Source organism: Neolamprologus multifasciatus, chromosome 12, assembly GCF_963576455.1.
Source record: "Neolamprologus multifasciatus chromosome 12, fNeoMul1.2, whole genome shotgun sequence".
Classification (NCBI taxonomy): domain Eukaryota; kingdom Metazoa; phylum Chordata; class Actinopteri; order Cichliformes; family Cichlidae; genus Neolamprologus; species Neolamprologus multifasciatus.
This window is the reverse complement of record NC_140450.1, coordinates 22,705,722-22,719,460: the sequence shown is the minus strand read 5'-3', so window position 1 is coordinate 22,719,460 and position 13,739 is coordinate 22,705,722. Positions and strand designations below refer to the sequence as shown.

At 39.2% G+C, this 13,739-nt stretch overlaps 1 protein-coding gene across 4 annotated transcripts in view; it reads left to right on the top strand.

Annotated features, from left to right (window-relative positions):
- The window catches only part of adgrv1 (adhesion G protein-coupled receptor V1), a 169,027-nt gene that overhangs the window by 17,067 nt on the left and 138,221 nt on the right, over positions 1-13,739 (top strand). For all 4 annotated transcript variants that reach the window (XM_085181423.1, XM_085181425.1, XM_085181424.1 and 1 more), the window contains exons 5-21: positions 402-506; positions 798-911; positions 1,116-1,346; positions 1,493-1,830; positions 2,485-2,755; positions 3,849-4,175; positions 4,652-4,828; positions 4,996-5,219; positions 6,341-6,467; positions 7,056-7,241; positions 7,424-7,604; positions 7,929-8,092; positions 8,179-8,302; positions 8,400-8,660; positions 9,813-9,939; positions 10,126-10,349; positions 10,528-11,256. In XM_085181423.1, coding sequence (XP_085037549.1) covers positions 402-506; positions 798-911; positions 1,116-1,346; positions 1,493-1,830; positions 2,485-2,755; positions 3,849-4,175; positions 4,652-4,828; positions 4,996-5,219; positions 6,341-6,467; positions 7,056-7,241; positions 7,424-7,604; positions 7,929-8,092; positions 8,179-8,302; positions 8,400-8,660; positions 9,813-9,939; positions 10,126-10,349; positions 10,528-11,256 — 3,910 coding nt within the window. The remainder of the gene's footprint in view (positions 1-401; positions 507-797; positions 912-1,115; positions 1,347-1,492; positions 1,831-2,484; positions 2,756-3,848; positions 4,176-4,651; positions 4,829-4,995; positions 5,220-6,340; positions 6,468-7,055; positions 7,242-7,423; positions 7,605-7,928; positions 8,093-8,178; positions 8,303-8,399; positions 8,661-9,812; positions 9,940-10,125; positions 10,350-10,527; positions 11,257-13,739) is intronic.

The window sequence follows — 13,739 nt, the reverse complement described above, 5'->3', positions numbered from 1 at the left end:
CTTCAAATACAGTGACTTAATAAATTACTTGTTTGCTAATAAAAATAACGACAAGTATCTTAAAAAAAAAGTAAAACTACATATATATATATATATATATATATATATATAAATAATACAGAAAAAAAGAGTATGGATATCTCAAAATCAAATACAATTATTTAAATTAAATGTAAATGTTCTCTTGGTTATCTTGTTACATGTGTAAAGAGGCATTTTGCTGGCTTCCACTGCCAGATTGGGGTTCAGTTCAAATGAAATGTATTACCTGTTTTTGTTTGCTGCTGCAAATGTTACATTTCCATTTATTCTTAATTTGGATGGTTCTAATTGTCAATGAATGAAATAGAATGTAAGCTGATTAAAGTTCTGTTTTCATGTTTTCTTTCTTTTTGTCTCAGACTGAGGAGATCATAGTTGATGAACCCAGAGGAGGGAACCGTTACGTGCCTTTAACTCTAATTAGAGAAAAGGGAACATACGGTACTGTGACTGTAAATTTTCAGGTGAGATCATGTGCATAATATTAGCATACCTAAGGGACTTTTGTGTTTCAAGAACTAACAGTGTCTAACAAATCAGTGTTGCACGTAGCTTGTTAGATGCTTTTATAAATAAATCCCACTGCCTTAAAGACACTTGTGTATTCAAGAGTTCAGATTATTTAGATACAAATAGCAACATCTATGTTTAATAAATAATGCAACTGCTTTGTGTTTCATAGTAAGGATAAATTGAGCTCATGGGTTGTCAAAGTAGAAATATCACTGGGGTTATTCTCCTTCCTGTCTTCATAGATCGCTGATGGTCCCAACCCTGCCAGTGAGGATCTCAGTCCCGACAGTGGAAACATCACTATTCCTGTAGGCCAGGCTGTAGTGCACTTCACTGTACTTATTCGGGATGACAAGGTATTGAACTGATTGATTACACTGGACCAATTAAGTTTCTTAAAAATCTGTCTCTATAATTTTTTTTACTGCACTGGCAAAAGTTTGAAGTTTTGAAATTCTTTTAACTGTAAAATAAAGTGTACAGCATTTTTCCTCATCTTTTTCGCTACATACATGTTTAGAGTTTTGAATGGTATGAGTTTTGCTTTCTCTGTGTACCAGGTCCCAGAGGATGATGAAGTGTTTTCAGTAAGACTAACTGGTGTAGCAGGGGGAGCTCTCCTCAAGCCCAACGCCAGCAGTGTTCGGCTGAGAATCCTGCGTAATGACAGCCCTCTGCGGTTCTCCCACACTGTCATGGCAGTACCAGAGTCTGCGGCAGTCATTGCCCTCAATGTGACCAGAGGTCGATTGACTGAGGATGGGCCACTCATTGGCTCTGTTGACACTGAGGTTGTGTTCTTTAAACCTAGTGTTCACATTTACATAGTCTTTTACTGCAAAAGCACTCATATACACACAATCAACAACTTATATGTAGAGAAAACAAAAAGCATTTGTCTAATTTGTATGAAACATCTGGACTCTACTGTCTTTAGGTTTCTGTAGATTACATGGTGGTGAGTGGTGAAGGCCTGGGCAGTGCCACACCAGCTGTGGATTTCTTCGATCTACAGCCAGTCAGAAGAGTTACATTCCCTCCATTTGTCTATAAAACTAGCCTGCTGTTCAACATCAGTGATGATAATGTGCCAGAACTTGCAGAGTCCTTCCATCTGGTCCTGCTGGAGGACACGATCAGAGGAGATGCTGTGCTGGTATTGCCTAACTCTGTGCAGGTGACCATCGAGCCCAATGATAAACCTCATGGTGTCCTCTCAATCAGCAGCAGTGCACTGGTTCAGCCAATCAGCATCAATGAAGATCTGACACAGAGGTAGCATTGTTTTCTCTATAAATAGGTACTATAAAATTTGTTATATAATCTAAATCAGGGATGTCAAACTCATCCTGAGTCCAGCCCACTTTGACCTTAAGTGGGCTGGACCATTGAAGTGTAAAGAAGTTAAACTACTAATTTAATCCCTAAGATAGCTTAATATAAGAAAATAACTCCAGTTTCAACAGTATGTCTTAGATTTTCCATGATACATATATGAATAGTGCTGTAAGAAAATCTTTTTAAGAAATACATGTGTAAAATTACAGAAAAAAAAATCTGGTAGCTTCTGTTAATTCACAGAAAATATCCACTTTTTCTGGTCCCATTGTAGAAAAAACTAAATAAATTTCTATAGTAAATTTTGAAAAAACACCTTTTTGTTATTAAATTGTTAAATTGGCAATGAAGTAGATCTTTATCAGTAGGAAAAGCTGTAAAATGTTTTAAAATACATTTAAAAGTGAATGTCTATGCCCTCCTTTAGAATTTCCAAATCTATCCAGTGGGGCAGATTGTGCTGATTCTGGTCCCCGGGCCTTATGTTTGACATCCGTGATCTAAATCCTCCTGTGTTACATGCTAGCTAAATCTAAACGCTAATGTAAAAATTAAATCAACCATTTACATCCAAGATTATCACTCCTCCAGGTATGATGGCATCGTTATTGTAAGAATCGGAGGCAGCTATGGTGAAGTGTCTGCCAACTGGTCCATCAGCAGAAACTCCAGTGATCGTTCACCAGTGTCAGATGATTTGAGGCCTGAGGTGGGGCAAGTAAGATTTGCTGCTGGTGACAAGACTGCTATTATTCCAATAAATATTGTAGCAGATGATCAACCTGAAGAAGCAGAGGCCTTCGTTTTCAAATTGCTGCCTAGTACAGTAACTGGAAATGCTGAGGTTGATGAACCCATGGAGGTGAGTTTAAAGGACGTATTTTTTTAAATTAATTAATTAATTAAATTTTTTAGGATTATGGATTATTTATATTAATATTTATTAGGATTATTATGGGGTATATAAGAAAAAATTAGCTGCACTTGTTAGGGACCACATGTTGCATGTGTTTTGCATGTGTGTGACCTACTGTAAGGCACAGTGGCAAACTTGGCACATGCTGCAAAAGTCGACCCCTTAGTGTGTAACTTTGCTCTGTGGGTGTTCCCTTAATGTGGCTGAATCAAAACAAAGTCGAAACAGGCGGCACACTCTGAGTGGGGTGTTTCTGTGGGTTTTTTCTTTTTAAGCACGGATGAAATGGTGACAAGTTTTTATTGCTTCCATCTTTGTCCAAGCCTCTTGGCTACATGTGAAAGCAGTGGGCAGATCCAAGACTTGTTTATGTTCAAGACATTAGATGGGACTATAGGGCCTGTTTGCCATGTGTGCAGAACAAGTTTGCTCAGAAGAATTTTCTCGATGCATAAACAAACAACTATAAAAGAAAGTTCATGACTGCTGTCAGTGAAGTTGCAGATCCTGTATCACACTCCAAAAACAGAAATATGCACATTACACTGTGCTTTAAATCAGCGAGCGTGCCAAACAGTGCATCTGACAAGTGTAGGTTCCATGACTGAACCACAGTTTAATGCTCGTGGAAACTACTCTTAACAGTCTTAGCACACTTAATTAAAGAGGATGCCCCTGCTAAAGATAGCTCAGGGCTCTGTTTTACTACTCTCAGTCTTGCTTATTTTCTTCACTCTCTCTGTTCCTCACCTCTCTTTTTTATGATCAAGATACAATCTTAGTAACATAAAAACAGGATACTCCACAAAATCCTTCACTGTAATTGATGGTACACCCAGGCTTCATTGCTATTACTCTCGCATAGATTTGAAACCTGTTAGCTCGCTCCATACGGGGACTGTATAACCCTTGTTAGCAGTGAAACTATGAAAAGAGGGGCAATTTGTGTTTTCTAAAAGACATCATTCCTTCATCATTCAAAATGTTCCATATGTCTCCTTCTTCTTGGTAATTTTTTTTTCTCCCACAATTTCCTCAGATGGTTTTCTACATTCAGGACAGTGACGATGTCTACGGCCTTTTTCGGTTTGACCCAGCCAAAGAGCAGAACATCCAGAGCCAACCTGAGGGCCGTTTCCTGTCTCTGAATTTTCTGCGGAGTGGTGGTACACTGGGTAACGTGTCTATGGCCTTCAGTGCCCTCTACATTCCTGCGGGTCCCATAGACCCAACACGGGCCCGTGACCACGTCCTGAATGTTAGCGGGACCATTAATGTGGTCTTTGCCCGTGAGCGGATGGTCCACATCATACTGCCGATCAGGAATGATGCCTTTCTGCAGAATGGAGCTCATTTCTTAATACAGGTAATACCACTGGAAACAAAGTAATTTAAGTTGTAATTCAGCTGCGACATTTCACATTCACATCACCAAATGCATTCCTTCTGTTTCTGTCTGTACCTCTGGCCAAATTGGTACTATTCAAGGTTTAAGTGCCTCATTTGGATGTGTGAATGGTTTTACATTGGCACTCAAATCTGGCATGTTGCTATGGGATTTACCCAGCTGTCCAAACTAACAACATCACCTAACCCTTAAAGCTGGCAAAAAAGTACTAGAAAAGCCTTCTTCACATTCTGTAGATGTTTAATTACTTCACACACTTTCAGCTTCAATACAAACACATATGTGTACAAATATACATAGACTGAGGGGAGCATCAACAGGTCTTTCAATGCAACCTACAAACTGACAATACAGTCGTATTTGAGTGTAATTTGTTGTTTTCTGTCTGATGAATATGTATCTAGCCTTCTATTTTTCTGTTCTATTTTTTGTAGTTGAATACACTGGAGCTGATCGACATAAGTCCCTCAATTCCGTCAAACAGCCCAAGGTTTGGAGGATCGCTAAACCTGACCTTGACTGTCACTCCTGACATTGCAAATGGGGAAATTGGCTTTACAAGCAACACCACAGTGGTGGTTTATGAACCAGAGGACAGCAATACCAGCACAGTAAGATATACAAAGACTATCAGTTTTGTGAAGCTTGCCTTTGTTCACTTTCATAGTTCAGTGCTTCATAAACATTCAGTGAAAAAAGAAACGACAATGTTTGGAGTGTGAATAATTTATACAGACCATGTCTAAGTGTAAGAGGCTGATTCTGATAATTGTCGTAGGTCAGCCTCCCTCTGCGGCGTGATGGGACGGACGGTCGGGCTGAAGTGTTCTGGAGTCTCAAGCCAACTGGAGCCAATCGTGGGGATGTTACTGCTAATGACCTGAGACCTTTTGGTGGTTCTGTCATCTTCCTCTCTGGGCAGAGCGATGCCTCCATCAATTTCACTATCCTGGCTGACAACATCCCAGAAGTCAACGAGACCTTACTACTCACTCTCGATAGGTAGGGCCATTAAAGTTAATTGACATTCATCGTTATATTTATTTTAAGTGTTTATTTTAGTCATGGCATGCAATAACTATAATACATTCACTTTTTGAGGTTATCTGTAATGGTTTAAAGTCAGCTTATGCACCACTTGAGTCCAATAGGAAAGGAGGGGCTGACTAGGTCCTGATTCTTCCCGTTCTTCCTTAGCTTGTTTTGAGATGCATGTGTATTGGGGGTTAATCTGTTAGTCTACATTTGGATGAGAACGACAGCTTTCTCTCCCTCCCACTCGTCCCCTGCAGGGTGGAGACTGCACGCTTTATAGTGTACTTTGGGTAAGTGGAGAGTGGAGTGAACCTGGGGCTTTTGTGTGGCGTGAATCACGTCTTTGTTTTTCACAGAAGGGCCTACTTCAGGCTTTCTGGAGGTCTTTGGTCAATGTGGGGATGAGGGGGTCTGGGACACGGTGGGGGATTTTGTGATGGTGTGAAAAAACGTAATTCCAAAAGAAAAGGATTGTTGGAAGAAAATTGAGAATCTTCTTTATATGTTCTTGCGCTAATTTAACCAGACTTGATTATGTACCATTTAAAGATGCAAGTGTTTGTATGCATGCAGTGCCTTGACTGTGACTGTTTTGAGTGCTTCATCCTGTCGTGTCTTTGTTATTCCCATTATGTTATGCTTGCTTGGGTTCAATTTTCCCAGCACATACACATATACTTACTCCCCTGCTGAGCAATAAAGAGGCAGGCAGGCAGTTGATTGACATTGTTATTAAAAGTGGGCTAAACAGCGGGGCTTCAGCATATAGAGTCAATAATGAATGAGCATCACACAATACAAAGAATGCTTTGAGAAGTTTAAGTTAAGCTACTTAGTCATTGTTATTATTGTTGCACGTTTTACATAAACACACAACATAGCAAAAGTACAATAAGCAGACATTTCAGAGCTATACTCAGCATGAAATTGACACATACCTGCCCTAAAGCAGCTCCGTGTTAATGCAGCTCCACAATTCCTCATTAAAGAAGATGTAATGGCATGTCTTTTTTTCTTGTTCTTTTGTGTGTCGTTATAATAATAATAGTGTATGTGCTTATATATGCGTTTCTGTGTGCACGTCACAGGAGTAACGTTGAAAATCAGGTCCTGAAAGCCGGCTTCACCAGCCGAGAGATTATCATCATGGAGAATGACGATCCGGGGGGAGTCTTTGAGTTCTCCCCGTTATCCAGAGGTCCATGGGTAATCAATGTAAGCCACACTTTTAAAGCTGCCCCAAAAAGAAATAGGGTTTATTTCCATTAGTATGTGTAGTATTTGACCACCTTGGACGTGGCCCAAACTGTTGCACATTCAGTCAAAGACTGAATGTTATTGTTTTGCTTTTTTGAGTCAAAATTGGTATAGCTACGCTTGACAATTTTTAGAATTTACTGGTCAGTTTAGGTGTTTTCTGACTCACAACTGACTCACAATAACTGACAATTACTCTAACCTAGTGATAGGACTTTGAAATAATTCCCTAATGTGTGTTACACATGTAGAGTTGATAATTTAGCTTTTTTTCTGTGCATTGTGACATTAGAAATAGAAATTCATCTTTTGTAGCAGCTTTATTACCATGCAATAGTAGTCAAATGCAGGTGTTGCTGATTTCATTAAGTAAAGGTCTCTACCTGAATACAACCTTTATAATAATAATAATAACAGCAATAACAGTAATAATAATAATAATTTCAGAATGGTTGCTGTGAAAATGTATTTTTGAAAAATGAGTTAAAATTGACTTAAAGGTTCAACTGAATATATTCTTAGCTTCTTTGCTCTCCTCTAACCTAGGAGGGTGAGGCGGTTGAACTGCATGTGGTCAGAGCCCAGGGACAGCTTCTGAAACAGCTGATACGATATGCTGTTATGCCCTCGGGCAACAATGAATTCTACGGTGCTACGGGCATTCTGGAGTTTAAACCTGGAGAGAGAGAGGTGGTGGTGGCGCTGGTGGCACGGCCTGATGGGGTGCCAGAGGTAAGAAATGGGAAGATATTAATATTTACTTATTTATTTTCTGTATTTTACACAGTGCTGCAGTGTAATTCAAATGCATTATCCTTCCCACTTTCCCATTTAATAAGCTATGAAGTTAATGTTTTAAAACTTTTTCAGTGTGATTACTGTATTTGTTTATTTTGTTATCTGTGTGCGTACAGCTGGACGAGACTTTTTCTGTGGTACTTAGCAGCCACAGCACTCCACCTAGTCGTCTTGGCAACCACCGGGAGGTCAACATCACCGTTCGGAAAAACGATGACCCCTACGGAGTCATTGAGTTCAGCCAGTCGGGACTGACAGTGGCCATCAATGAGAGCAAAGGAGACGAGACGCACCAGGGTAACTTGAAGTAGCTGTCCTTTAGATTATAGTAATACTTTTCCAGGTCAAGTGGTACCTCATTGACACTTAAAATGGATCTAAGAGGAGTGAATCACAGAAAATTAGAGTGTCCAACTTTCATGTGATTGTTAAGGAAAACAAAGGCTGTCTGTGTTTTTGTGTAAAACATGAGGACATGTTAAAGTAGTTCCTCTAGTGAATGGCCTGTATCACCTGTATAAATAAACATGTGTACAGCTAAAATCAAATGTAGTTTATCTATGAGAAAAAAACATTCAATTTCTAAATTGATCATGTCTGTTTGTCCCGTTTCTCCTTCAGCTTTGTACCCCGTGATGAGGAACAGGGGTCACTTTGGCAAAGTGTCAGTTTTGTGGGTCTTGGAGCCAGCACTGTCTGGAGACGTCCGCCCCGTTCGAGGAAGCATCACCTTCGAAGAGGGGGAGTACCTGAAAAATCTCACTCTCTTCTCTGTACCTGATGAGGTAAAATGTAAACTAAATCTTAAAGAGCACATCGTCCACAGCTGAGTTAGTTTTCTTTGTTTAAATTTCTTTTCTTTTTTTTTAAGATTCCAGAAGAAATGGAGAATTTCACCATCACGCTGTTAAATGCGACAGGTGGAGCAAGACTGGGAAACATAGTCAGTTCCAACTTATGGATTAATAAGAATGATGACCCCATTTATTTCTCAGGTAAAGATTTTAATTATATAATAATACACGTGTTTTCTAGCCTTTCCTCCCTCTCTGATATCCTTCCCTTTCCTTTATTCTCGCATGCTCATCTTAGAACCCGTCGTTGTGTGGCTTCAAGAAGGCGGTGTGGCCAACTTTACGGTTGTGAGGGCAGGACGTGCAGACTTTGTGGCCACAGTGATGTACCGAGTAGAGTACAATGATGCATCGCCAGATGACCTCTTCTTGCTAAGTAATGACACAGTGCTGGTATATGCTGTGGGTGAATGGACGAAGAACATCTCTGTGGCTGTAAAAGATGACGACATACCGGAGACCAATGAGCCTTTTTACATCGTTCTCTACAATGCCACTGGTAAGTATGTACTTGTTTTCTTAAAAAAGTGATGAGAACAAAAATGTAGCAATATGCATTACAATGATATATGTGTTTATGGCAGGTAATATATGCTTATATAGCGTTTCTTTATAATGTAAATGTCATTCTCTTGTAATAAAGAGGGGTTTTTTTTGTTATTGGTTAAGACGCTGGACAGGTCATTAGTCTGTTGCAAATTGATCAGCGACTGATTCTATCTATAACTTAAAATACAATTAACTCTGAACCAATAAAGAAACACTTTTTTTACACTTCAGATAATAAAAATATCTGCATTTTTACTCAAAGTCAGTTGTCTTTATCATTTTCTTTCAATGTGGCTCAAATGAATCAAGCAATTCATCTGAAATTAACATCTTCTGCTCTGTTTATTATTTCTGTCTGTATCCTGTACATACTAAGAGATGCAGCAGAGGTATATAGCAGTGTCTGTGATAAGACTAAAGGCTCTCATGGTCCTATATTGTTTTTCATGGATGGGAACGGTAGGCCAGTGGGACAAAACAGGAACTTAATAACCAAACTCCAGACGGTCTGAGAGACAAAGGCAAACATTCCTTTGGCGTCTTTCTGTTTACTGATTGACATGGAGTAGAATCAAGAAAGGGTTAGCCTCTTCTTTATATCGCAGGGCTGTGCTGGCGTGGATTGTACTAAAAGTCAATAATCCCAATGTTAGAAGCAAGCTAAACTCATACTGGCGTCTTCACACTCTTTACCTTGTCTGCTTAATCACAAACAGATTTGCATGCTTGTTTCAGGGTACTCGTTGTCCGGCAACTTGAAGTATGTGCTTGTGAGAGGATATTGCACTTCTGGTGCTGCTATAGCTGCACTTTTTCCATATTTTTAAACTTTCAAATACAATAGTTCTGGTTTAGTTCTTGGTGATATTCACTTTAAGTCATCTGCAGAGAGAATCCTTTGTTTGGAATTTAGCTTATTCACAAATCATCCACCTTATCCTCCTAGGCTTGGTTACCATAGTAATAGTGCGCTATGTTAGTGAGACAGCCTCCTCCTATTGCGTGAAATTTAACATGGCAGTAACAATATGGCCAGCACTCTATGTGTCTGCCTTTCCTTAATTATCTGATTCCAGCGTCAATAATGTGCATGTGTCCACAGGTGATGCAGTTGTGTATGGAGCAGCCACAGCTACTGTGGTGATTGAGGCCAATGATGATGCCAATGGGATTTTCTCCTTGGAACCTGTAGAAAAACCAGTTGAAGAGGGAAAAACCAATAATTTTTAGTGAGCAACATTTGGTTAATATTACTTCACTTGAAATATCTTGTGTTTTTTTTATTTGTATTTAATTTATGATTCTGTCAAAAACAGTAGTTTATAATCTCCAAGTACTATCAAAACACTAGAGTTGATATTTTAGACAATTACCTATGTTCTGTTACTGAAATATTTTCTCTTTTTTTCCCTCAGTGTACTACGTGTGAGAGGCCGTTTTGGGAATATTACAGTATTCTGGCAGCTGTTTGCCAACGATTCTTTAACTCCTCTGGAAGAAAACCAGGAATTTACAAACACAAGTGGATCAGTCACCTTCACTACAGGGGAAAAGACCAAGCCTATTGTCCTGGAAGCCATCTCTGATAAACTTCCAGAGTTCAATGAGTTCTACATCCTCAGGCTGGTAAATATCTCAGGTGAGTTTAAAAGAAAAGCATAAAATAAAACTGATATAAGATGCATAAGACAGATATGAGAAGAAATTTCACAAAGCAGAGAGAAAATGAGATGAAATTATTTTTTCTTGAATCATCAGTAACTGGAGATTTAATTTTCGCTTGGAAAACTCTGACACTTGGCCATTATTTCTCTAAGGCGGTTACCCCGGCGAGGGCGGACGACTGGCTAAGAGTGCTCTAAATGCCTCTGTTTTCATCCCGTTCAATGATGACCCATTTGGTGTCTTTGCCATTGCTGAGGACAACATGGACCAGGAAGTAGCTGAAGATGTTCTCTCTGAAGATGATATGGCTGATGTGACTTCTTTCACCATCCTCCGTAAGCAGGGCACTTTTGGTGATGTAAGGGTGTCCTGGGAAATTGTTTCTGGTCACTTCCCACAGGGCCTTCCTCAGATGGATGATCTGCTCCTGGTAGCTTCCTTTCCAAATGAGGTAGAGCTAAGGCCTCGTGCAAGGAGACACCACTCAGCCACAGACACTTGGTTTTTCTCCGGGCTTCCTGGAGCTTATGGTACCATCTCACCTGACGATGGGCCTGCGGCCATTAGCAACTTCACCTTTTCTGCTTGGCTTTTACCCAGACTAGATACTGACGGCTTCATAGCATCCAAAGGAACAAATGGAAGCTTGTACTATGGAGTGAAGGTCCACACCAATGAGTCTCATGTCACTGTGATGCTATATTATACAGTAATAGGTTCAAACAGTACCCAAGTGGCCCGGGCCTCTGCAGAAAAGTTTTCTGCAGATACATGGCTACATGTCATCATAACAGTTGATGATGGGATTATTGAATTCTTCTTGGATGGCAGACCTATTCCCGGGGGACTGAAAAGCATCAAAGGAGAGGGCATCAGTGACGGTAAGCTTCATTGTTCATTCCATTTATTTTCAATTACTTTGACACATTTCTTGCAAAGGTAAAATCACTCTTTATAAATAGCTCATACAATTACTGTAGGTAAATTACAAAAAGCTCTAACTCACCAAAAAAATATTTGATTCATGTGTCAAAATGAAAGTCAGTGAATCAGTAAGAAGTTGTTTAGCATTGTGAAACCAGGATACCCAACTGTATTGCCTATCATAGTTAATATTCTTCAGATGGTGATTTAAAGAATACAAGATTTGACATTGTGCTTTTCAAAGCAAACCAGCAGTTAGTATCTGCATTACTATATTACAGTAACAAACTAGCAAACAGTACTGGGACCACCTGTTGCTCCACATATTTTCATCATCCTCACATCTAATGTTGTCTTGTGAGGTGTAACAGTGGACGGAACTGCATGCATGCCATAACCATCCTCTGCTTTCTTCTGCATCTTTTCATCCTTACTCCTCTCCTTTTCCATGCCTGTTGCTTCTAAGAGTAAAGCTATTCAATTGATAAAAAGATAATCTGTTTTTCTTTGCGTCAGTAACTTTTGATATTTACGAGTGTGGAATAAGAAATCAAATTGAATCTTGAAGAGAAATGCTCTTTCCGATCCACAAGTAACAGACTGTTTCAATTGTCATTTAAGAGTTGTAAAAAAGTTTTAGTTTTCAGTGTCAAAATGTTGTCCAAGGTCCAAACTGTGTAGGAAACAGTTTTCAAATTGTTCAGAGTCTTAAGTTCTTACATAAAGATAAAAGGCATGTGCACCTTCACATGCTCTGCTGCTTCCTCATTGTTCAGGAGTACTGTACTGGGACTTCCCAGTGCTTGAGTGACCACTTACCCTCAGCAGTGCTGCACATTGTTACTGCTGAAGGGAATCGGTTGGCATCTTCTTTTCTTCCCATTCTCTCTAATTAATGGGCACAATAGCCGGTATTTGACCAAAAGCTCCCATAGGGGAAATATTCTGACGCCTCTGTGGCTTACTCCAGTCACAGTGGATTTATCCATAATCATCAGTCATGTTGTGCCATTGTTTTCTTCTGGTAACTCAACCTATACATGGAGTGCTTCGTGTCAGGGCTTTGTACTTGGTCACTGTAGCAGATTTCCTGCATTTGTCTCACTTTGTGCAAGTTCACAAAGTGATAGGCGCATGAGGTGTAAGTGTATAAATGAGTAATGAGAAAGAGCTAGACCTAGGCATTTGTATACCTTAATCAAGATTCTGTTTCTGGTCCCTGGAGTAATGACCCTTATTACGTTACTGGTACACAACACCGCAAAGGAGGCTCAATAATTAGTGTGAAAATGATGCAATTAGTATTCAATTGCTTTGATCTCACCAAGTCTTAAGTTAAATATGTTTGTGTTAAATAACACACAATTGCACTTGAGTAAAAAAAAAAAAAGTCTGTGGCTATGGCTGTGACTGGTAAATCAGACAAACAATATGACAGCATGACAAACACTGTAAATGAGAGATTCTAGGAATTATTACTAGAATTTACAGTACTGTGTATTTTCCCCCTTCCTGGTGATTTTTGTTTTTGTATTTGTCACATTTACATGTATCATCAAACAAGATTTTAATCAGACAAGGACAAACAAAGATAACCAGAGCAGCTTTTAAGTGATGATTTAATTGCTAAAGGGATTAAAGCTATCCTTCCTATTTGGCCAAATGTGAAATAGTAATTCTCTCTCCTCTTATTAAATTATGAATTAACTTCAAAGGCTGAGTTCAATTTCACTAGCCACATATCATGCTACAAGGTAAAAAAAACAAAAACGATGAGAAACAGAAAAGTCATTGATCTCTATAAGTCTCAAAAGGGTTACAAAGACAGTTTTAAGACTTTTTAGGATTCCAGTGAACAACAGAGAGTCCCATTATCCACAAATGGAGAAAACACGGAACAGTTTTGACGAAGAGGTCACAAAATAACCCTGAACAACAGCTAAAGAACTGCAGGCCTCACTTGTCTCAGTTAAGGTAAGAGTTCATGATTCAACAATCAAAAATGGGCAAAAATGGCATCCACGTAAGAGTCCCAGGGCTTAACCACTGCTGACCAAAATGAAAGCAAATGCTCATCTCGCACTTTCCAAAAAAGCATCTTGGTGATCCAAGATTTCAGGGAAAATATTCTGTAGACTGGTGAGTCAAAAGTTGAACTTTTGTGAGGTTTGAGTCCTGTTACATATGTGTAAAACTATCACAGCATTTCATAAAAACTACAATTAGGTTATACAGCAGGACAATAATTTGGATAATCGGAAACACACTTGCAAGTCTGTCTTTGGATGGCTAAAAATAAAAAAGCCAAAAAAAACAAAGCAAAAAGAAGGTTTTGTAGTGGCCTAGTAAAAGTCTCAACTTGAACCCAATTGAGATGCTTTAGCATGAACACGCTCATAAACCCTCCAATGTGCCTGACCTAAAAGAAGAATGGGACAAT